The sequence below is a fragment of the Pungitius pungitius genome, chromosome 12, assembly GCF_949316345.1.
Source record: "Pungitius pungitius chromosome 12, fPunPun2.1, whole genome shotgun sequence".
Taxonomy (NCBI): domain Eukaryota; kingdom Metazoa; phylum Chordata; class Actinopteri; order Perciformes; family Gasterosteidae; genus Pungitius; species Pungitius pungitius.
This window is the reverse complement of record NC_084911.1, coordinates 6730102-6754545: the sequence shown is the minus strand read 5'-3', so window position 1 is coordinate 6754545 and position 24444 is coordinate 6730102. Positions and strand designations below refer to the sequence as shown.

Below are 24444 nucleotides of genomic sequence, written 5' to 3'. Positions count from 1 at the left end.
TTATTGCCACTCACTTTAATATTAATGCTTAGACTCGAAGAGACCAAAACATTGTCAACAAAGGGATGAGTACAAAGGAATGACAGTGTTCTGTATATTATTAGTTCAGACACCAGAGTTTCACATCTGTCGAAATATTCTGACGGGCACATGCAAGAACTTTGAGCAACAATAGCCGACGTTTTCATCACATCTGTGTTATGTAAACTGACTTTGTGATGGATTCAATGTGTTGTTTTTTTGGCTGATGCACAAACCAAATGACAGAAGTCAGCTTGTGAGGAGCTCATCATCCTTTATTCTCACATCACGTTGTCCAAATACATGACTTGCTGCTGAAGGCCGCAGATGATCAGGAAACCTGGTGAGGGCTCTGCAGACGACAGAGAGTCAGAGTTAACTCAGCCCAACAAATGTTAGCGGGTTTGCGTCTGCAAGCATCAGAAATCCTGGTTACCTTGGTAACTGCCTGTGGCCTGGGGACTCCCAACCAGTCACAGAGCTGATTCCTCTGGGTCCTTACTGTGGCAAGGTCACTCTCCCTGGAGCAGACACCCAGCACCACAACGTGTCACATGCGCATACACACCAAACATCCTTCAACACTGAAACGAGTAACGGCATGCAATGGGACCACTAACCAATTAGTATCGCTTAGCAGCGTCATGACGTCGTCCAACACTTCCGGATCTATGACATCATCGTAGGTCAGGAGCATCTCGTACATCTGGCCGGCCGTGGTCTTTCTGATCTAGAGTCGTCAAAGAGGAACAGTTGGTTGTTAGTTATCTGCGGCCATGCTGCGGGGGGCTATTTGTGAGGCTCTACTGACCCGCCGCTAACTCCGGGAACACGTTCAGTGGTAAGGCTAACATGCTGATCTTAAGCAGCAACGTTGTCGACCATATTAACTATGTTTGCTAAAGTGGCAGTAGATTGAAAATGTTGCCTTAACTTATCACTATGAAGTCAACTGCATAACGTCATGGCTCTGGAATAATGACACCATAGGTTCCCTGTATGTAATACGCTCTTCTCCTCCACGGAGTTCAAACTCACAGGAAAATGGAGGCTTGATTTACGGCACTACGGAAAGTGCTTCAACGATTACGTGTTTGACCAAAACAGGAAGAAAATACCATCTTTTATTTTTTTTTTAGTTATTTTGCTGGATTGTTCTTAAGAAGAAAAAAGACGGCAATCCGGATGTCCTTTTAGAGAGCTGGGTCAACAACAATGCCCTTTGGAAACATGAGGGGAGGCAAAGTGGAAGCTTCCACTTAAAAAGTCTTAGCATGCTAACATTTGCTATTTAGCATTTAACTCTGAGTACAGTGGAGACTGATTAGAATGTTATTAGGATACGTTATTTATTTGATAGAAATGTCAACATCCTGGTGAGGTTTGATTTAAAAGTCAAGGGAATAAAAGCGTCATCAGGGATTAAGTCAGTCTGGAACCAAGAGGTGGGGCAACCGACCAACCGGCATTGCCACACCCAGAGTTAAAAAACACCAAGTCAATACAATAACATCACTGACAATTTGAGCTGGAACTGGAAGAGTGCGAATGTTGTAGCATCAACCTGAGCGGCTACACCTTCTGACAGTGAAAGGCAGCTCGTCGAGGGTTTTATAGACCTAGTAAGGACGAGGGCGAGTGTTCCCGTCTCGTGAACTTACCACAGGGAAGGAATGGCACAGTAGCATCAGCAGCTGGGACAATACTTTCTTCCTCACATCCCCCTGGAACTGGATCAGCCCACAAAAGCTGGGAAGCACCAAACAGCAGAGTCATCATGGACGGTGTTTAGTGCCTCTCAGTGCAGTGTTTGACCGGATAAGTCAATAAAATGCAGACTTACACAGATATACAGGAGCGCAGCTTGGAAATATCTTTGGCCTTCCTAAACTCTTTGCAAAGAGCCAAAAGGTCCAAACAGAACGGATGACTTAAAAAAAAAAAAGACATAAAAACATAAGTTCTCACACTTGTCATATTTCTTTCCGATTTTTTTTTTTAAATAGTACTGTTGCAACACTCACTTCTCTTGGGTGGTGAAGATTTCAAAGCAGCTGTTAGCAAGCATCTGATTTAGCATCTTAAGAAAAGCAATAGACACCCTATAAAAAGAAACAGTGTCAATGTCCCAGAGAGAGGACTGCGAATCATGGAATGAGAATATAAATCCCGCTTTCCTGGGTTGCTATGTGCATAACAACAACAATACACATGACCAAATAGATTGGAAGAACATTCTGCATGTGTGTATACTGTGAACAACAATGTAAATAAATGTAAATCAAGTGTAATCATTTGCATAATTAAACAACGAGCACAAAATGAAACATTACAATTCAGTCCAGTTGAAAGGCGGACACACATTTCTCCACAGGCCGAGACGGAGAGGGGTCTCATCTTGGTCGGAGTACCTGTCGTTGCGCAGATTGTCTCTGAAGACCCTCAGCAGCGTGTCTCCAAACTGTGTCAGAGTAGCACGGTCGTCCTGAATCCTTCTCAGATGGTCGAACAACGACAGCGAAGAAAAGTGCACCTGGGAGGAAGCAGCGGAGGCCGACCGTTAATGCGGAGGAATACAAATAAAAAAAAAACACTCATTGTGGGGAGTTCTACGTCACAGTTGTCATTTTGAGCGATAAAAACACATTTTGAGGAAGTTGAGAAAGAGTTGAATAAAACACTCTAAATAAAATGCAACTCATTCTTTTATGAGTGCCTTTTGGTCAGGGTTCAAATTCTTGGGAAATCAAAGAGAAAAGCTTGCAACGAGTGTTGCAAGTGTATCTTAATCCTCACTTCAATCATTTGTATATTTCAGTTGTGTTTTGATGGTGAAACAGTTTTTAACACGTGTGAACACTTTGTAAGGAATAAGGTTTCTCTGTCTTGGGACCCTTTTCCTGCGTTTGGCCCTGTCATCCCTCGACACTGAGGCAGGCCTTCCAGGCAGTTCCTGGAACGTCCGTGGATGCTCCATCTCTCTCTGTGCCTGTGTGAATATGTGCCTGCGGTGTGAGAATGGTAATCTTGGCTCATGTATTGCTGCAGCATTGGCTCAGCTTCCTGCATGCAATCCAGTACAAACATAATGCTCCGTTGCGTCCTTGAGAATGCATCTGTGGCAAACCTATAAGAGGTAAAATGAAGATGAGAGCCAGATCGTCTCCAACAGAGAATATCGTCTTCAAGCCCTCATTGGAGTTTCACTTCACTGCTGCTTCTGCAGGCCTCAAACTGTTTCTATTTTTAAAACTCCATAACAGTAAAAAGTTAAAAATAACCCAACCATCACCAATCTTTGTAAGCAGGACCTCTTTTGAATGATTGGTTTTAAAAAAAGGGTCAAACTGTCTCCGGAGGGTGACTTGGGTCAGCCCCTGCTTGGGGGGGGGGGGGGGGGGGGGGGGGCTTTGCCGAGCCTCCTGAAGGATTCAGAGTAAGGGGTCAGGAGTTGACAGGCTTTTAAGCCGTTATGTAGCAGTGGATAGCAGAGATTAAAATGATGGGAAATTCCCGCTCGGCAGTACCACGAGGGCCCCGTCGGATCAATTCGTTCTGGATCAACGCTTCAAGCTTAGGAGGTTGCTGCAGTAATGGTGAGGACCATGGTGAAGATGAGTCAAAGTAATACTGCCTTAAATCTGGGATTTTATCAAATTAATTGAAAGTCAGGCATTCAGGAGTTTGGGATTAGAGTGCAGGAGACTGAGTGGACTGCATAGCTCCCCCTGTTGGTCTAAATATCTCCTAAAGAGTAGATGCCAAGAGCTGACTCCGGCCTTACCGTTTGATGAAATGGGAATATTTATAGTAAAAAAAACATTATGTACCAGCTTGTTATTAGTGAAGTACAACCAAACACCATTAGGTTCTATAGGGGTAGTGAAATGTTGAAGCAGCATCTTTAAAAAGGGGAATTAGATACTGTATGTTATATTGCAAAACCCAAACACAGTATTTTTTCCCCATGTGAACTTCTTGATTTTGGCCGTAACATGCAACTACAATTTTAGACACTTAGACACTACTAAACACAAGTGAAGTTTTACAGAAAATATAAATGGCTAACAAATTGAACTTAATTTGATTTTTCAGTGTCTAAATTAGGAGAAAGAAACCATGAGATTGAGTAATGTGGTGCTTCTTATCATACACGGTCGCCTCGTTTTGCTGTTTTAAAATCTTGCAACAGCAAAAAGCCGTAACTCATGACAGCATTCAGTGACCACCTCGTCTCCGTTCGCCCTCATCTTTCAAAACTATCACCCGCCTATGGACCATAACGCTCCGGTTTGACCCCGCCATACTCCTCTCATCACAGTCGACCTACTGTGGACTCAGTGATCCCTCCCACGGACACAGTGAGGCCCAGCAGGGTGTGGTACTGATACTGGGGCAGTGTGAGCAGCTGGGCGATATACTTGAAAGCTTGGGATGGAGCATTCCAGTTCAGACTGGTGGCGGTTTCACTGAAAGAAAAAGCAAGGGGAGGGAAATATTAGTTTCTAAGACTTTAAATACACCGGATCCACATCAAGCTCTCATATTTTACACCGATTTGGCAAAACTCATTTCTGCTGCAAGTTGTGAGCACGCGGTGACTCACGCAGGGAAAATGCTCAGCAGCTCCTGCTGCTGGGGGATGTGAGGTACTGGCGGCTCGGTGCTGTGGAGGAGGCGCAGGAAGACGTTGCCGGCGTGCGCTCTGTAGCGGTCGATCTTCTCGGCTGCCTGCTGAGCAAGGCAGCACATCATACACTTCACCCTGCAGACGAAAATGAGAGGAAAAAGAAAAATCATTTATCAACAAATCTTGTTGTGTTTCAACTTTTTAGCTACAGCAAATAAAAAATCAATTATCCAAGGTCAACAATTGAGTATGAATTCAACTATAGTTAGTGTGAAAGTAAATGCTGCGTAATCTCCTTTTAACCCTGTTGCATAATCAAAGTTGTGTCAGCCAGAGGTATTGTGGCCACACCTCGAGACATTTACATGATAATGAAAACCACAGTCATGACTTGACTGACATTAAAACGTATGTCCCCTGCTGGTGACATTTAACACAGTGTGTATTTCTCTGTCTGATACTCACAGATCTGGCGGAAGGATCTCTGGAGCACTGCTGGCCACCAGCAGAGTCACCTCCATCAGACTCGTCATGGCGGCCTCTCGCACCCTGGGAGTGAGAGAAAGAGTAAAGACTCCATGCCTGAATCTCCCTCAGCCACACACTGACCCGAGGCAACACGACAACCCACCGGCTCACAGCAGCAGCTCGTTAAACAATATCCTTAAAAACAAAGACGGCAAATAACACGCGTATCAAAAACAAGGCACAGGGGCGCACGCCATCATCGGAACATCGTCGTTAGCTCCATGGCCGCAGGGCACATTTTGCTTTTGCCAAATGTCAGTCAAGACGCTGGTTCAAATGCAATCTGTGCAGTGGGGAGGAACCTCGCCCCTACATGAGTAGCGAGAAGAAAAGGGGACAACAGCAGTAGAGATAAGGGCGTAAAACGAGGTCAAATCTTTAGGAAGAATGAAGAAAAAAAAAAAAAAATGACACGACAGTGCGACGGAAGCAGCCCATCCCGTGCAGTCAAGGACAGGTGACGAGCCCGGTGACATTCCAAGGAGGAGGCAAGCGTGGCCCGGGGCTACATGTGTGCCGTGTGTCTCCGTGTTCCTAGGTGGAGGGCAATTAAACCCCCGAGAGCATTGTGTTCCGCATCCCTCGGGCAAGTTGAAAGCATGCATGTTACTTGCGAGTGTTTTTTCGATGAGGAGGACCTTAACTTACCAAGCGCCGACGTCCCCTCTGCTGTCTGTCGTGTAGTCATTCATGCGATTGAGAAGAGAGCCGTATAGATCTGCTATGTTCTCCGAGCACAGAGCAGAGTCCGGGGAGCCGTGGGCACACACGGGCACCTTCACGCTCACCCTGGGGGAGGATTCAAAACAAGTACATATTTTTAAAAGACTCAACAGTTCACCACACGCGATACAAATGCTGATAACCCGGTAGAGAAATGGGGGAAAAATTGAATTTTGAGGAATAATGCAAAACAAATTGTGAAGAGAAATAGACGGACACGTCATTCAGGTCGGGCCGGTAGTCGGCAAGGTGTTTACTTTAGGATTACTGCCTACAGAACAAGGCAGGACAGAGAACAGAGGAGGAACAGAGGGTCTTTCACAACATAAGTCTCAACTATAACAACTAAACTAGAAGAAAAAAAAAAGTGTACGTGGAAACTCACTGAGCAATTGCTCTGATTGCATCCCTCCTCGATTCTGTGAAAGTTCCCTCCTTCTGGCTGACAGTGCACATCTGGGTAAGGCCTTCAAGGATCTATCACACACACACACACGTATACAATGTCTAAATACTGAGGTGTTGAGCTGTAAAATGGCTAGAAAGTGTAAAGATCCTCCAAACATACCTGCTTCAGCTTACTATTGATCATAAATCCTGGCAGACAGCCGAGGGCAAGTGCAGATCCACACCGGGTGAACATCTGGTGACTATTCAGCCCTTCGATGTACTGAGATACCAGGACATCTACAAACACACACACACACACGCCATGCACAGATTACTTTCAAATTCAGCCGCAGCACAGCTAGAGGAACAGGGACATAATGTTTGACTCACCCTGCATGTGTGGGTCCGGCTTGCCGGGCTCGGCCTGGTAGAACTCCTCACACAGAGCGGACAGGGCTGACACCACGGCATCCTGCAGACGAAGAAGGATGGAGCGAATGATTAGTAAAGCCCCAAATATTAACAGAAGCCACTTTTTTAACTATTGCCATAGAGCTGCTGGCTTGTTAGCTTGTATTTAATTGGCAAGTAAAAGGGAACATTTGCATTCTTTTAGATCCATAATGGTACGTGTGTTTCATAGACAAAGGGCTCACCATATTGCCATCCTTTACACCACTCTTTATGGTGTCGTCAATAAGCCACTGCCAGCCAGCTGAAACAAAGCAATATTACAGACATTGAATGGAGCACAAACATTTAACAGAAATAAAAGCAAGCGTTAAACTCACAGATCACAGGGTCCTTCTTAAAGGGCATTTTGGACAGCGACAGCTTTTCGATGAGACCGCACACTGTCGAAAAAATTATGTTATGAGAACTTTGGATGCTTCCCGTCCTTTAAAACGCTTGTGCCACAACTCATTAAACCCAACGAACTGCTTTGAAGAAGTCATTTTTCTAAACGCCGTTAGACTTACTTGCTGGCCTCATTAACTCTCCACCGTAACCCCTACAAAAACAAAAAAGTACAATTGTTATTTAAAGCAAAGGATTTTTTAGGTTTCTCAACTCTACTGCTGGTGATAAATGAATATATCCGGTCCACGTACCTGTACTGTTTTTTGTCACTAAGCTGAAAGTAAGCACACAAATAAACATCAGCAACAAATTTCACCTCAGTTTATTCATCTACTTGAAACCACATCTTCTGTTCGCTTGTTTCGGTAAACTTACCGTCTGATGGATGTTCTTTAATGCGTCCACACATTCTGAAGAAATGATGTCCCCCACAGCCCTGTATGACAAATGTAGCAAGTGAGACTCAAAGCAAGCGCGTTAAACGTTTTGACAATGTGCACGGACTAGAACAACGCATTCCCTCAACTGGGTATCAAAGTCTACCTGTTGGTCTGAAGGCCCAGTTTGTACAGCGCGTGTGTGATCTCCGCACACGCTAGGATGGCTCCATGGCGACCATGCAGGTCAAAACCCACCGCCACGGGCAACAGCTGTGGCAAAACTGACAAGCCAGTGACCATTGATTAGAGATTTCAGATATATCTCCAAAATACATTTTCTCATGAGCAATTGGCTTTCTCCGTAGCCCGTGGAACCAGTGAGGTGACATTGTTTACCTGTTGTTGCCATGTAATCAGGTGCTTGAGGCGTCAGGTTGTGGAGCGCTTTAGTGGAGAGCTCTCGGATCACCCTGGAATATATATATATATACATATATCGATGAGGTCAGATCAACTTGGTGACATTTATGAAGAAAGGCAAATACTTCAACTACTTTAACTTAAAGTGCACAATACAATTAATGTCTCTGTATCGTCTACTAAGAAGAAGAAAATCAAAGCAATACATTAAAAATAGATAAATACCAGTACTTACCCATCCCAGTGGTTGATCTTCTTTTCTATTAAATGATCTATCATTGCCTTGGTGTACTCCGGGAAACTTGCAATGTAGACACTTTGAAAACAAAAAAAGACCGTGTGAATGCACATCTGCAAGCGTCTACCTAGAATAAATACCAGCTTCGTGCATTTCCCTGTTAATGTTCAAAATCCACCTCTGGTCATTTTTAATATTTGTACCCGGTTTTCTTCAGTTCTGTTGTCGGTCATACCCTGGGGCTAACATCTTTCTCCATTGTTCTGCTTCAATGTTCGCGCTACTGCGACTTCTGCCAAAGGTGGCGATTCCTGAAAAGGGGGTTTGGAGCTCCTCTGTCGATTTTCTCACGAGCATTATTAAGTCATATCTTAAATAAATGCCAGATTTAAGGGAACAAAAAAGTGATATAAGTTCATCATTTGAATTGGAATTGGAAGCTGCACATGATGCTATGATCAAAACCTGCTTTTGAGCCACACAGACTTAGTTGAACTAAATGGTGCTATATCTAGTTATTTGAAAACCAGAAATCGTGTCGCCACACATTTCTTTTTGACCAATGGGACAGGGGAAGAAAAAAAAAAGAGCAGAAAACATTTTGTCGGCAGGTTTCAGCCTAGACGTCGGCCAGGTTTCTATTCGTCATCTCCTTTGCCGATGAGGAAGGACGGGACGTGACCTGTTGCCACACACTTCATTGCTTCGGCTCTTGCATCATTTGCCAGAGTAGCCACGTTCTCTTAGTCACACACACAAGTCGTGTCAAGCTCGTCCACGGTGCAGAATGAACAGCGTCTCACCTGGTGTTCAGATAGCAGTTGTTGAGATTCCCTACAGCATAGTAGTCTGCTGCTGTCAAGATGTCTATACCATGAGGGAATGTCCCCTGTTGACACACAAGCAAAGAACAGACAGCTGAGTAACCGTGGAAGGGACATAATGCGTTTGCTTCCACGAGAGATTTATGGCTCGGTAGACGGCTGTTAAATCGAATGTCGCTTAACGGGGCAAGTTTGAGCAGGAGCGGAGTGATATCCGGCAAAGAAACATCGAATCTGATTAATTCAGTTACTCATCCAACGCAAGCAGTCACAAACCTGTCTGCCGACATTCTCCTGGAAGGCAGCCTGAAACAAAGAGAGACACAGTACAAATCAACGAGTGTCGATGTAACTGAAAACCTTTGATAGAGGACGTTGACCGGAGGGCTTACGGAGGCCGCTCTGCGGCAGTTGACATTTCGGTCGAACACGGCTGTGATCACCAGAGAACTGCGGAGAAAAAAACACAAAGCGGGAAAGGGCCCGAGTGAGATCAAAGACATGTACATAGGACTTGGTCGCCCGGTGCTACAAAGTGGATTTTGTTTTGTTATTGAGTAACATAATGATTAACTGATGAACTTTAAAAGGGTAGGCAACAGAAAATGCTTCTATTAGGCATTGGTTTTTTTTAAACCATTTTAATATCTTTGTTCTCATTGCTCTGGAACACCGCGGACAACTTTCTTGTGTCGGTTACGTCCCTCTCCTCAGATAATAAAAAATGGGAGGTACTTTACTCAGATATAAATTTAACGTAGGTACTCGTTCTAACTATCGACCATAAGTCTCTAGCAATGTGCGTCTGATTATGTCTCGAACCCCAAAACCGCTCCTCTCTACGCTGCCTCTACAAGTCTCCGGAGGGTGTGCGTGGACGGCAGTTATTGCAGAGGGATCGGGTGAGCCTGACTGATGTGGGCCTCGTTTCCTCTCCTCCCATGTTCCCCGTCTCCTAACGGCAAGACTCAGGCCTGGAGCTTTTACCAACTGCCCCCGCCCCAAGGGCTCGGAAACAAAAACAGCCCCGATTGCCCTCTGGATAATAGCCTGCACCACATTATGAATTATGTCTGTGGCTGCAACAATAAACAAGTGGACAGCGATATGCCTCTGTGCGCGTAGGTGTGTGTGTGTGTGTGTGCCTCGAAGTCACAACTTTGAAAAAAGTATGTTTTCGGTGAATGTCATTTAGTTGTGATGAATAGAGCAGGAACCAGCTTGTCGGAGCCCTGCTGCCAAACGGCGACCGAAACCTACAGGAACAGGCGAAACCTGGCAGTCCTGTAGGCTAAAGGCAAGAGAGGGTGTTGTCGCGACTGCCGGTGGTAATGGAAGTCACAGGGGTTCAAAGCAGACACTGCAGAGCTGGTCGGCACAGTTGGAGGACGCAGGTCCATACATGCACGGCGAGAGAGAGAGAGAGAGAGGCGAGACTGAGGAGGAGGCAGACCGTTACCGCTGACAAAGACGGAGCGTACGTCAGCGGATGATAGAGCGCCGCCTTCGCTGCACGCTGATTCTGGGATAGATGCACGGGTTTTTAAGTTGGGATTTGTTACTGCTTCTGATCCCAGGAAAAAGCCCTTCTTGGTCAAACTGTTTATTGGGCTCAAAACATTATTAGTTACACTCTGGAGATAGATCATAAGCCCCTTGCAGAATAAGCAACCTGGTTACTCGTCTTAACGACAATTTAGTAACATAAATGAATAACCAGCTGATTGTTTTACATTAAGCATGTGAGCAAACTGGAATACAACTGCCGTTCAACGCTTCGGCGATGACTTACTAGACAGCAGGGAGCCGATTTGAACCCTCTTACACAAAGCAAATAAGTTAGCCGCCCTCTCTCAAATATGACCAGCAGCAAGCAAGCAGGTCGTTTGAATATGTCTTAAAATATATACAAAACAAACCAGCAATGTGACTTATTTTAAGTATTTTCAAATACTTTAAAAATGTATTTAAATTGTATTATATTGTATTAACATCGTACTGATTATTAAAACAGTTTATCCTGCATTCAACCTTTGACTGTAGCTGCTCCTTCTTTTTTTCAGCAAAGCAACATATTTAGAGTATATATATATATATATATATATATATTGGTGGGGTGATATTATTGGCCGAGAGTGGGCTTATTATAAATATATTAATGTTTCTGAAGCTTTATTGGTATTCAACCAGTTTTTTTATTTTTCTTTGTCAGGAAAAAAATGAAGTATTATTTTGTTCAGCGTGGTTATTGTGGCATAGTTGTGATGTTATACTGGTGTAAAAAATATACAGTAAATTGGGGAGAATTTTGAGTAGTTTGTATTTTTAACAAATAGCAGAAAGAAATGAATCAAAACAAATCAGAAAGCGTCTTTTTTGGAGAGGACCGTGGCTTTCAAATCACAAGCCCATTAAGGTTACCTGGCAATCTGAGTGACAAAAGGCTCCAGCTCTTTGGGTTCGTAGGCCCTGGCGAAGGACCAGCACACGTAGCAGGCGGCGTCGCGCACGTTGGATCCAACGCTGCACGCCCCCCTCTTCTCGTCGTAGCTCAGCGACTTGACAATAAGCGGCACAACTGCAGGTAAAGAAATGAAGTGGATTTATCTCGAGAAACAGAAGAAAAAAAAGGTCAAAGTACGATGTCAATAAAGCATCTTTACATGTACTGTAAGCAATCTCTGTGCCGAGCATCAGACCGGATTGAAATCTAAATCCTTGGACTACAACCAGCAGTGTGTGCGTGTACTATTTATATTGTAGTAATGACGCCCTTGTGCAGCAAAGTTCACTCTCTTTTTTGGGTAGTTGCTGCTTGCAATAGTCGTTTTTCAATAGTGTTTCAAATGTAACAGGTTATGTCCCTTTTTTCGTCTATTTTTACTAAAGTCTTTTGAATGATGAGGAAAGTAACCAAATGTATTAATCAACCCCCACTTAGGATCAAGAGAATCCTAATTCAATCCAAAGTAGAGCCTTCCAACCTGCTTCTTTCCCACTGTGAGAATCAGTGAAATGAGCAATGTAATCAAATTGCGTGTCATATCAGAAAATGATTTGGGGGGGTCAAGCATTTAGCACGTATAGTGAAAGTTGGATTGTATAGATATATATTCTTATATATGTATAAAACGCCATTAGTTTTCTTTAACACAATAAACAACATCAGCACCGATTTGACCTGCATGTATGCCACGCCCATCTGTCCGGCCTGCCACTGGACTTCAATAGAACAGCTGCACTTTATGTGGAGTCAACAAGTTGTTTATAGTGAATGCAAGAGGTCACTTCCTCAAAGGGCAGAGACGGAGCAGGGAAGTGAAAGCAGGAACAAGAGGCCCCACACAACAACCCCGCCATGTAAATCGTTGCTTGAGGCTCGACTAATATCAGGTGCATCAGCGTTGCCTGAGGGCCCTGGTGTTTGGGCTCAAGCCCCGCCCACCAGTTAGACGACATCTCAACAGAGAGCAACTCACCAGACAACTAGCAGTAGAAAATAAAGCACACACACATTCGCACCATCCCACACACATTCACCAACACCCTGCGAACCTAGTTGGAGCGAACGGGTGCTGGCTGAGGACAGCGGAGCGGCTCTCTCCAGGCCCAGGACACGGTTGCGAAGCAGGTAATTTTCTTTATTTTTATCATCGGGTTATACACTTGGAGCGCTGCGTCGAAGCCTCTGAGTGAGACTGAAGAAGACGTCTTTTTTAAAAAGGTACCCTTAACGTGTTTGTTTTTCATAGAGTTGGTATAAGCTGCGTATCCACCTGTGGATCTGAATTCATGCTTAATTAGACATGCTTAGTCTACACATATACAAGATACTTGTCACCTATCATATGTTTTAAAAACAGACTTTCAGACGATTGAAAAAACAATTAAGTTGAAAAAAATATAGATTTGAGTTAAGTTAAACAAAATATGAAAACTAAATTCTGTGACTGTATTGTGTTAAGTCAGAATAAAAAAATTAAAAGGATTTTCCAATTAATTTAAGTTCTGTAGAACTTAAAGGAGGAGTGGCTTTGCATGCTCGAACTGGGCAGAAACTTGAGTGACAACTTCTTGCGACAGCACATGGACAAGCAGGTTCCTTGATGCGGCACCCAGCCATACTTAACTCACAGCTTAAGGTGATGTTTCATTTCATAAGGGGTGAAACTGAGGCGTTCCAGATGCCTCCTGATTCACAGTTTATTAAGAAAATGGCACTCAGGATTGCCAGACTGCCACTCTTGCTAACTGGTACAACTGGTACTAACTGCAATTACCGAAGAAGCATTTCTCATCATTTTGCACCTCTGGAGTGAGCTCATCATGTGATGATTGGGAGCTGAATGCATCCCGCAGGTGTAGTCATGGGAAGCAGGTGGCTCCTGGTTCCCACGCCGACAGCACAGAGTTTAGTAAGGTTGATAGAGAGAGCAAGTCTCTGCACGCCCTCCGGGTCTGCAGGGAGTGCGTTAGCAAGTGTGCAGTGTGGCCAACACCTGTCTACTGAGCTCTCTCACTTCGTAGGGAAAATGAGCGGAGCGATATCAGAGCCGATAGACAGTCGGCTAGAGGCGTTAGCATCCTGCTGCCAATCACCCGTAACCACACAGACAGGACTGCACCAATGCAAACATGAGGGGGGTGGGGGAAAGTACACGTTTTGCATACAGTAGTTTCTCCCTATTTAAACAGTTGCTCGGTTGAGTCCAGTGTGCAGTAACCGAAATACATTAGCCTGAGGGTGCAGTGTTTTGTGCACAGAGAGATTTTTCTGCACAAGCCGCTTTAAGAACTAAGAAAAACGTCGCCGAGGAGAGCCGCTCTCCTCCTGAACCAGTCGGACAACTCTGCAAGCCTCCCAGTGAAAACCTGGTTTCATTTGTGTTTTGGGCTTAAAGTGTCACATGCCCTTCTAACTCCCGTGGAAAGAAGGAGCGTGATATTTTATTTTTTTAAACTCAAAATTTGAAAAACAAACTGCATTTCTATTTCAGAAAACATCCTTTGGAATCAAGATGGAAACCGTTCAAGAACGCAAGCCAAAAAGGCCCCACTACATCCCTCGACCGCCAGGCAAGCCTTACAAGTACCAATGTTTCCAGTGTCCCTTCACCTGCAACGAAAAGTCCCATCTCTTCAACCACATGAAATACAACCTGTGTAAGAACTCCATCTCCCTGATGTCACAGAAAAATGGGCAAACAGCCCGACAGGCCAAGCCTGCGGCGAAGGAAGTCCCTGACAAATGCGGGGACTTCCGGAGCCCCCCGGCTGAGAAACAGGGGGGCCCAGAGGGCCCCGCGGCCGACGACAGAGAGGACCCCGAAGAGGTCGACGTCGGGGGCGGCAGCCCGGTCGACGAGGACAGCCGCAGCGAGACAAACTCAAACCCACCAACGGAGGGGGAGAACGCCGACGAGGGACAGCCTGCGCCGCGCCAGTCCGCCTTCTCCCCCGTCACGCCCAAAGGCGACGGGGGAGAAGCCTTCAAGCCACCCGTGCAGCCGCCGGCGGATTCGCCAGCTCCCGCTTTCAACCACCAGGGCTTCCCGTGGGTGTCTTTGAAACCGTTCCCCGCCCCCATGGTCCCTGAATACACGCCGTACCTCCTGCCCGACGGGCCCCTGTATCCGCCGTACTACCTCCCACCCGTCCACCGCGCCGATGAGACGAACGCGCCTTCCTTCCGGCCGGAGTTCATGCATCCCCAGAGGCCCGTGGTGCCGCAGCCCGTTGCCCCACCTCACGCTTCCCTCTTTCCTCCGTACCCGTACAGATACTGCCACCCTCTTCACTCGGGCGCCCCTCTGCATTTCGCCCTGTACAGACCGCACGAGCTCTCCGTGCCAGTCACAGGACCCAGGTACCTCCCTTTGGATCTGTACGGCCCGTCCCTCGTGCCGGAGGGTTACGACTTGTACCTGCACTCCCGGTCTAGCCTCGACAGCCTCATCGCGTCCACCCGAGAGGAGAGCAACAACGGGCAGAGAGAAGGAGACAAGGAGAGCAGGCCCAGGGAGGGTCCCATGGAGGGCTGTTCAGCGCTGGGGTCCCCCGACAGACCCGGTCATGCGCACATCATCCAGAGAGACGCAGAGGCCCCACACTACACCAAGCAGAGCGACCCACAGGCAAACACCCAGCCGGGACACGCAGCTGCACCCATCCACCCCATCACAACCGACGTAAGGCTCGAGGAGTCCGCAAAGAGCTCGCTGCAGTTAAGGACAGATGGAGGGTTAGTAAAAATTACCCAAATCTTTTTATTGAGCTGCTCTGTATCGTTTTCTGATAATTGACGTTGTTCAGTCCTTTAATTGTTTTGTTTTTTCCACTTCTCAGATTTGCCGAGAGCCACAGACACTCCTCCGGGATGGCTTCCGAGCCACGAACTCAACCATCGCCGGACCAGGGCAGGGAGCACAGCGGAGAAGAGTTGACCCCCCTGAACCTCTCAACAAGGACCCAGGGCAAAGAAAGAAGTCACAGGCCGAGGGGCTCAAGCCCAGGCGGCTTGGACGGAAAAGAGTTGCCTCTGAACCTCAGCCTGCGAGCTTCCGAGAGCAGCCCCGCTCGCAGCTGCACCCCGAGCTCTTCAGAAGACCTCCAGCCGGGGTCAGACGCCGAGCCGGAGGAGGGGCCATGTGACCAGAGGCAGACTGCAGCGCTGGCCCTCTGTCAGCTGGCCATTGCAAGCTCCGCTCCCGCTTTGCGTGCCTTTAGCACTGCTCATAGGTCCTCTGTGGATTCCACGGACACTTTGAGTTTTGGCTCTCCAGAGAAGACCAAACCCACAGGTATTGCTAAGAAAACCAGTGTGAAAAGAGCAGGAAGTGACCAGGCTGATAGCAAGTGCCATAAAGCAAGCAAGAGAGCGAAAGCACCAGGACGGGCTCTGAGGAGGAGGCCTCGCCGCTGCTAAGCTGTTTTCATTACTCGGAATGAAGGACACAGCATCTGGAACCTTCAACGCTGAAAGCCTAAACTCCAGATGGTCAACTTATTGAACATAATTAATAATGGAAATGTCCGTAGCACTGCGACATTGTCAAATGTAAAAAAGAATCGTTAAATGAAAAGACTTGATGTGCATGTGTTGCTCTTGGTTGTAAAAAAGGTGAAAAGCCCTTTTTATATGGGATGTTAATATTTAAATCATACATTCTTTTGGAAGATGTGGTAATGTATTGTAAATGTAAATATATTTTTAAAAATAAATAAATGGTCAACCAGAACCAACTTACACTGGCACACACCTTTACGATAACGATCTATCTGAAAGGGAATTTGTGGCCACATACCATCCGCCAACCTGGACGGCAGCAGCAGGCCTCTCCTCCCAAGCTCCGCCAGGGCCAGGCAGCCTCCGTGCCAGGCGTTGTCCGTTTCCTGGAAGCTTGAAGAAGAAAACACACACACACAGCACAGGTGAAGAAATAAAACTCCTTAGTGGAATAGTGGGCATAACGTCAGTTAACCTGCCCAAACAATGAACCTACCTGAAGCAGTCCAGCACTGATGCAACCACCTCATCTGCCAGCTCCTTAGGAAGCCTCCCAGTCACCCGCCCAATGCTGAGCGGTTCAATAAAAACAAACGATTACTGTCACAGCAGAAACTCTTTGACATAAAAGAAACAATAGAGACAAGCAGCAGTGAGGATGACATGTGAGCACAAAGTTACCCCTTTGCTGCAGACCAGCGCACGATCGTTTCCTTATCCTTCAGCCCCAGCAGCAGATGCTCTGGGAAATAAAAATGCATATTCGATTCCCTGAGCAAAAAGGTAACTCAACGACAAGCAGAATTAAAAACACAACCGAGTTCGTCACTGACCGATGACGGTCTCCACCTCCTCAGGAATGTCGTAGTCCTCCTCCGTATCCTCCGCGCCGGGAGTCGCAGCGGTAGCGACTGAGCTCGACTGGGACATGGAGAGGTTTGCTGCGAGTGAGCGGCTGCCTCTCTGGTACCTTAAAAACAAAAATATAAAACCACGCATTTAAACGTCTTCCGGCCTGATCTAGCCACATCTCGTTGAGGGTGAAAAGTGGAAAACACACAGTGGATTTTTTTAATCGATGTGTCGATACCGACGGGGACCACTTATTTGTTTGCCACTTTGTTTGTTTGAATAAAACAAGTTGCTGTTTAGTCTGACCTCCAAGCGGCCAAACGGGGCTTCAGGAAGGTGAGGCCAAGTCTCTGGATTAGTTTGACACCCAGCTTCCTCAGCATAGCCTGGCTGCTCTCGGAAAGCTGTTTCTGCTCCAGACATTTCATAATTGCAGGAGCTGTGCACAAAAAAAAGGACCTCAATGTTATTTGTTTGAATAATGTGGCAACGTATGAATTGATGAATGTAGATGTATTGTAGGTATTTGCCCTGAGGCTTCATAGAATACCAGTGCATTCTTGTTGGGAAAGATTCTCACTATGTTGACAATTTGTTTTTGTTTTATATTTGCATAGTGTGTTTGCATATTACAGGTAAACAAATAAGGAATAAAACTGCCATTTAACAACATCAACAGAGTGGCTACAGAAAAATTCCATATCTAGTTAGAAATGTGCTGTGCGTAGCATGTCAAAGAAAAGTCTGGATCACATTCAGGTATAAGAAGGCCTTGTTTTCATACTTTTTAATTATATTATAAAGTACTAAATCAACTGAACAAAGACAAAAATGTCACAATCACATGATTTAATAACTGGTTTAGATATTAGAGCAAAAAATATATAACAGGGGAAAAGGAACAAACCATATTCTAGCAGGTCATCTCTTTTTCCATGCTTGAAAAGCGTTGCCTAGGAGACATAAAGGAGATGACAACATCAGTTTTTGATACATGACAGAATCAACATGTGGGAAGGCATTACACACTTTTATTGCATTAACAAACATTGCCCATAAAAACCAAAAAAATGTCCTATTAACGAATTTGTCTATGACAATTGTTTTTGACACACTTAAACAAGCAGGTATTGGTCCTGTAGGCGTGCTGACTGAACACACAGACAGTTTTGGATGCCCTGAGCACCTCTGGAAACAGGCTACATTAAGAACAAATAAAAGCTTTCTAAACATGTTATTCAAGTCTATGTGCCAATGATACAAGTTCAATGTGCTTGCTTGAGGGCTGTGTTAGACTTAGCTGACATTAACCTTGATAAAGATTTGCAGTGAGAACAAGTGTATTATCAAGAGGCATCAGGGTAAAAAAGAGAAGCGCATTATTTGTGGACTAAATACTCTAACCATCACTCATTTGATGAAGAACCGTTTATCTTAAAGTAGCGGCTTTAAATGACACAAGTCACAGCAGGTGGATTACACACCTGCCAAAACCACATTAAGTAAGCCATTCCGGTCGTGTCTGCTCTTGTAAACCATCCTCTGCCAGTTTCGATACCGCCGTGCACACCGATTACACTGGCTTCAGACATTTGCTGACAGGTGTGCGTGTAACGCCACAGGTGTAAGGGCGATCAATGAACGTGCGGGTTTACCAGAGACTGCAGGGCTCCATCCAGCACCATGATGTCTTTCATCGACTGATCGTTGGTCTGGGATATGGTCGTCAGACTCCAGTCCAAAAAGTCTCCGAGGCACTTCTGTTTCACATCAGGGCGCGTCATGAACCTGTAGAGTCATGTACAACGAAGACAGAAAAAACAGTTAGACAGTTTCATGTAAATAAATGCAGATTTCAGTCAATGAAGAGAGTCAAGGAGCAACCTCGCTCTCTAGTGAGGGAAAACAGCAATACAGGTACATTAACAATAATATATCTACTGCCGGTTGCCATATTTTTAACAGACTTTTGGGAAATCATGATTGACACGTGCTGCATAGAGCGGACATCTGTCCTTGACATATGCAACAAGCCATTGTTACTATTCTAAATACACTGAGAATAATAATAATGGTTATCTTTTAAAGATACAATTTCAGTTTATGTTGACTTTGTACCACAACATATGAATCCATCCATCTTCAAACCGCTTATCCTGCACTCAGGGTCGCGGGAGGGGGGGGGGGGGGGGGGGGGGGGGGGCTGGGTCTATCCCCAGCCAACTTCGGGCGAGAGACGGGGTACACCCTGGATCGGTCGCAACACATAGACACACAACCATTCACACTCACATCCATACGCCTACGGCCCTACGGGCATTTTAGAGTTCCCAATCAACCTAATCCCATGAGCATGTCTTTGGACTGTGGGAAGAAACCAGAGTACCCGGAGAGAACCAATGCAGACACGGGGAGAACATGCAGACTCCACACAGAAAGGCCACTGGGTAGAGTTGAACCTTCTTGCTGTGGGCCGACAGTGCTGACCACCACACCACATGAATGCACAACAGAATTCTGTACACTTTGTAATACCTCAACAACTCAGGTCCTCAATGCACAGAAGTAAAAATGCACATAGGGCTCAATAATACACTTTAAATCAATAGAAAAATAAATTTGGATATATTTACACTTTTGAATTGTATCTTCAGGGAAACTAAATTAAATAAAGCAAATATAACATTTCCAAATGTTTAATATAATTAATTGGTTACGTTAACGCTAGATTATAGAGATCAGGAATGCTACTGCCCAGAGTTTTGCAAATAATATTATGCCTGCAAGTCTGATTTCTATTAGTATTGAAAAAATAAAAATGTTAATGGTTATTATAATGGTTCAAAATGCTATATCACAAAATGAAAATACTATGCATTACTTGTGTTCATGTACTTACTTTGATACCAGTACAGATGCAGCGTCCCTAGGAGTGTCACTGACGAGAAGATATGACTGGAAAATAAATAAATGTTACATGTGTTACTTGTGGTGTATGGTAACATGACTGTAGCGCTTTGGACTGACTACAAACATACCAAATATTCAGTTCACTGGCTACCTAGGTTTCTTTTGACATTTTGTTTTATTTTATTTTTTTGAAATCTTACTATAAAAGAGTAAAAGCATTTTGTTATCATTTCCTCTGTGCCATTACTGGTACAATTGCTGCTGTCAAATCTTTACAAAGTTTAATCTGGTATTTCTGAAGATTAACAAGCCGTGATACACAGATAAGCCACCATAAGGAGTGAAACCTCGACATGTCTTCCATCTCCTTTCACAAAAAAACAGAGTGGAATCCAATCTGTAGCATATATTTAGCTTGCCTTTGCGATAGCGAGAATGCGGTCCATGGTGGGCTCTCTGACTGTGCCACCCTCCGACTCCAGATGACCATCCAGACGATAAAGGTCAAAGGGTATAAGGCAGGTCATGGACAGCCACAACAACAACATGTAGCGGGTTTCCCACGTCTGAAATCAGTAGATGTAAAAATGCATCATCATTCAATGTTTGCTGAAGTCGAATCAAAAAATATGTCTCAGGCCAATTCATGGATGTGTGATTGTGATGGCCTAAATGATCATTGCCTTTAGAATAGTACGGTCAGTCTCACCTCAGAGTCTTTGGGATCCTGCTTGGACAACAGGTCCAGAACTGGCTGGACATCTGCCACCTCATGGGGGAGAAGCTGCATGAAGATTTTGTAGCCTCTGACCTGCTCATTAAAAGAAATACAAGCATAGGAGACTGCCTTACGAATCAGGATGACGGAATAAGCTGCATAACTTCTCTGTGTCATAAAATCTCCAGGTGTTTGGCGAGCATTTACCGCAGCGGCAGAAAACACGGATAATGCAGATGTTTTTGACTGACCTTACACATGATGTAGAGAAACTTGAAGGACAAATGAACCAGTGAAGGGGCAGAGTTTTCACACCTCACAATCTCCAGTATCATGTTCAGCATCCATTCTATCACAAAAATGAATAGTGAAATGTACACACGTTCTATAAGAGTATCTACAGCGCTAAAACGGATTTAGCTAATACAGTGATATTTTACCTAAGTGTGGGTCCAGCAGGTGGGGCTGCTCTTGATACCTGTTCATTATCACTGTGGGAGAAAATGTGCAGCGAGATGAATTGCGAGACTAAAAACAACCAAATCCAAATAACCGAATTACTTTTTTCCGGGGGGGTTAGAGGGTGATTATCTCACCTAAGAACCGCTGTGTAGCGAACTCGACTGCCACGATCTCATCGTGGACCTCCAGCAGGCTGGAGAGCAGATCTCTGGTCTCACTGCTCTCACTGAAGCCCCCCAACACACACGTATTAACGATGGATTCCCCGCTTTCACCAGCGGAACATCCACTCTCTGCCTCCGGTAAAGCCATTATGCCGGGCTTCAAACCCTAGAAACCCTACTTGTCGCAAAGGCACCCGTTGGCGTTTGTTGGTTTTAAGTTGTGAACAAGTTGACGTTAGCAGGCTAATATTAGCATTGCCTAGCAACAGGGACGAATAGAAATCAAATAATTGACTTTACAAAAAAAAAATGTGTTCAATAAATAGCGACAACACGGAGTTGTTCAAGAGGATATTTCCATAAAAATAACTGTCCGCAAACTAAAAAATAATTTCACTAAACAATACCGAAGCAGGAGTCTCAGGTCTTTGTATGTGCGTAGCAGATGCGCTCGGTCCTTCCCTACTACGGAGAGCGAGAAGGCTCAGACGTTGATGCTACTTTCTACTTTTAATCTACAGATATAGAGGACAATGTTGTTCCTTTTATGCTATCTACCTATAACTGGTCTCCAAGTTAGTTTAAAGATTAAGATTTTACAAACAAAATATAAAATGTCATACTGTGTCACAGACTTAACAATAGCAGATTACAGATTAATGATTATAAGATACATTTAAATGTTAATGCTTCAACAATAATGGTCCAGTAATGTGGTGATATAATGTTGACAGGTCCTTCTCAGAAAAGACAAATAATTGTTATTTGCTGGCAATAATTGTTTACTTTTATTCAAGTTGATTACATTTTAAATACATGATTTCTTTGTATTGAACTATTTTTATTTAAAATCCTAAACATTTTTTACATTTAAAGTAAGACTTAAGAAAAAAACATCAATCAACAAACAATCTCATACCTGATAGACAACAAATACAGCACGTCCCAGACTTTGATTTCCCCCAGGATGTATTGTGGACCAAGGAGTGGAATTTAAATACGGCAACATTTTGTAGGTGAACATGCAGTGTTACAGATAAAGCATAATGTATTGCATTCACTGGGAAAATGTGATGTCCTTTGCTTTAAAACATACAAAAAAGGAAAAGGTTAAGGATTCAGAAAAGGTTTTGCAGCATACCAACATGTCTTGGTATTTGTTCTTCAAACTACCTTCTAACTAAACAGACAAGCAAATGTGTTTTGAACACAAAGAAATTATTTAAATAAATATCAAGAGCTTTAAAGTTGGTGCTGAGCTAAGGTCTTGGTGTTTGGTAAGCCCTTCCTTTTTAAAAGGTTTCAGATATCAAGGTTTATGTTTTGTTTACAACAACCTACACACAAGTACACACAAATACAATTAAAGAGTCCATATGAAGCATGTTTGTATAGATGTAGCAGACGGGAGGGGGGGTGGTTGATATGTTTATTCTGTATTTTTTACAGACATTATACTGTTATGTTTAGTCTCTCCAGCAATTAGCCACACTCCTTTTGGTAAAAGTATGATCTGGAAATACATACTTAACACTTGGTATGAGTACAAGTACAATTATTTCAGTAGCTTCTTCATGATGCTTATCGAAGAGCCCCTGTAGCCCCCACCAAAGTGGTTCCAGTGATTCAGATAGTGGAAGAGTTGGTAAAGTTGGTTTCTATTTTCAAAGCCTGGTGCTTGAGGAATCTTTTCGTGGTAAGCAGAGTAGAAAGAGCTGTTGAATCCACCAAACATCCCTGCAATACCCAGCTCATATTCGGAGTGGCCATAAAAGGAGGCTGGGTCATAGATGACAGGCCCCAGAGCACACTGCGCCACATTGCCCCCCCATAGGTCTCCATGGAGAAGAGCAGGGACAATCACCATATCTGTGAAAAACTGAGGGATCTTTAGCTGTAAATAAAGGTCACAATAGATAAGTTGCTCTGTCAAAGCATTCATACAATAATAGGGGTATGTGTAAAGTGTAAAGAGAACCTGAAGCTTGGCCCAGAGCTCTCGGGCCTCCCTGTCTCCATAAGATTTCTCAACCATGTTAAGCTGGTGCTGCAATCTCTGCTGGGAGTAGAACATCACCCAGTCATCCTGCCACTCATTTTCCTGTTGAGGTAAGATAAGAAATACAGTCAGGACTACCGTCACATCTTAAAGACACTAAGACCACACACTTAGTATACAAACGCAATACTTTTCCTTTTACCTGGGATAGATATCCACAGCATGTAGGTACACTGAAGCCAAATTTCTCAACAACCGCCCCCTCTGATTGTCCTGCTCTTTTTCCTGTGGACAGACAAATAGGTAATATTTGTCAGAGGAGAAAGGATGTTTTGGTACATTTACTACCCCTGCAAAAGTTAACTTAAGGTTATTACCGACAGTCTGCTGCTCTTTATGTATTTTTTCCAATTGTATCTTGTTGTGAAGATGCAGATCTGCCAGCTGTTCGCCTAGTTGCTTTGAGTACCTATATTGGATTTGGAAAAAATGTATTTTGTTAAAGGAAAATTAAAAAATGCAAACTATACTTACATATGCTTACACAACTATATTTTCATGTGGCCTCTATTCTACTCAGAGCTGAACAAATTGTATGAGTGATATCTTACTTGGTAAGACCTCTCATGTCCAGATGCTCCATCACAAATACACATCCTCCAGTGTCAAGTTCAACCACCTTCACAGGCTTGGGGACTTTAACAGTTTCTGTCTTTAAAATGGCTTCCAAACTGGCCCTCTCCCCATCAAACATCAATTTGGCCTGAATAAAAAAAAGGAATTTGGGTTGGTGAGCAGTGCAGCATTACTCACGTTCACTACTTTGCATGTGCAGAAGTAGTGAAATTTGTCTCAATGGCAACATGTGTGCACAGTACAGTCGGTGCCCGTCAAATACTCAAGAGGGTTCTGCCCACTTGCCGTTTTCTCGTTTTTGAAAAACGAGAAGACTGTGTTTTCGTTATATGGTTTTTACGATAAAAGGGACGATCAAAAGGTACACGGACCCACATGCTAAAACCACGTCACTGTAATAATCTAAAACCTTAATGGGAAAAAATACCTCGCTCTTGTGATTTATCTTCACAAAAACTCTCCCAGTGTCAGTATCATAACTCTGGCCCTCGCTGATACATCCTCCTCCCGAGTGACCAGTTGCTTTAATCATGGCGGAGCCCAATTCTTTCTTTAACGTAGCTTCCATTATTAATTCCCAAAATAAATGATAGTGGATTTATAGTATCACTAATAGGCCAACGAACCCGTCTCGAGCAAGGTGGTCTTGTTATTTTCCGGTATATTTACATGTGACTTCTAC

The 24444-nt window shown here is 44.3% G+C and overlaps 3 protein-coding genes across 4 annotated transcripts; 1 reads left to right on the top strand and 2 right to left on the bottom strand.

Annotated features, from left to right (window-relative positions):
• tbcd (tubulin folding cofactor D) lies at positions 1–21587 on the bottom strand. Its single transcript, XM_037476569.2, has 39 exons — positions 21098–21587; positions 20942–20992; positions 20753–20850; positions 20493–20594; positions 20203–20349; positions 19773–19828; positions 18529–18661; positions 17781–17826; positions 17180–17312; positions 16855–16991; positions 16703–16763; positions 16518–16592; positions 16320–16414; positions 11437–11593; positions 9408–9465; positions 9292–9321; positions 8995–9080; positions 8189–8269; positions 7930–8003; positions 7697–7814; positions 7529–7589; positions 7405–7427; positions 7273–7304; positions 7084–7146; positions 6949–7007; positions 6683–6764; positions 6471–6589; positions 6288–6379; positions 5828–5968; positions 5117–5200; positions 4628–4786; positions 4352–4490; positions 2433–2554; positions 2046–2123; positions 1865–1951; positions 1683–1770; positions 642–751; positions 458–542; positions 1–373 (listed from the first exon to the last, which is right to left on the bottom strand). Exons 1-39 carry the CDS (start codon positions 21273–21275, stop codon positions 353–355), a joined length of 3561 nt encoding a protein of 1186 aa, XP_037332466.2. The 5' UTR covers positions 21276–21587; the 3' UTR covers positions 1–352.
• On the top strand, positions 12388–16273 carry znf750 (zinc finger protein 750). Its single transcript, XM_037476570.2, has 3 exons — positions 12388–12646; positions 14013–15256; positions 15361–16273. Exons 2-3 carry the CDS (start codon positions 14034–14036, stop codon positions 15938–15940), a joined length of 1803 nt encoding a protein of 600 aa, XP_037332467.2. The 5' UTR covers positions 12388–12646; positions 14013–14033; the 3' UTR covers positions 15941–16273.
• A 312-nt stretch (positions 21588–21899) lies between the features above and the next one.
• fn3krp (fructosamine 3 kinase related protein) lies at positions 21900–24439 on the bottom strand. Of its 2 annotated transcripts, none has more exons than XM_037476898.2 (6): positions 24389–24439; positions 23738–23889; positions 23504–23595; positions 23329–23411; positions 23106–23228; positions 21900–23021 (listed from the first exon to the last, which is right to left on the bottom strand). In XM_037476898.2, exons 2-6 carry the CDS (start codon positions 23878–23880, stop codon positions 22683–22685), a joined length of 780 nt encoding a protein of 259 aa, XP_037332795.2. In that variant the 5' UTR covers positions 23881–23889; positions 24389–24439; the 3' UTR covers positions 21900–22682. The 2 variants fall into 2 exon arrangements, with proteins under 2 accessions (XP_037332795.2, XP_037332794.2); XM_037476897.2 differs by having other exon boundaries at positions 24190–24432.
• Positions 24440–24444: the final 5 nt, after the last annotated feature.

Coding starts and splice junctions, on each gene's coding strand:
- znf750 (XM_037476570.2), top strand. CDS start 14,034: ATGGAAACCGTTCAAGAACGCAAGCCAAAAAGGCCCCACTACATCCCT. Junction 15,257..15,360: donor CAGTTAAGGACAGATGGAGG/GTTAGTAAAAAT, acceptor TCCACTTCTCAG/ATTTGCCGAGAGCCACAGAC.
- tbcd (XM_037476569.2), bottom strand. CDS start 21,275: ATGGCTTTACCGGAGGCAGAGAGTGGATGTTCCGCTGGTGAAAGCGGG. Junction 16,415..16,517: donor TCAGTGCTGGACTGCTTCAG/GTAGGTTCATTG, acceptor TTCTTCTTCAAG/CTTCCAGGAAACGGACAACG. Junction 1,771..1,864: donor CTGCGCTCCTGTATATCTGT/GTAAGTCTGCAT, acceptor GGTGCTTCCCAG/CTTTTGTGGGCTGATCCAGT.
- fn3krp (XM_037476897.2), bottom strand. CDS start 24,330: ATGGAAGCTACGTTAAAGAAAGAATTGGGCTCCGCCATGATTAAAGCA. Junction 23,412..23,503: donor TAAAGAGCAGCAGACTGTCG/GTAATAACCTTA, acceptor GTCTGTCCACAG/GAAAAAGAGCAGGACAATCA. Junction 23,022..23,105: donor AGCTCTGGGCCAAGCTTCAG/GTTCTCTTTACA, acceptor CTTTATTTACAG/CTAAAGATCCCTCAGTTTTT.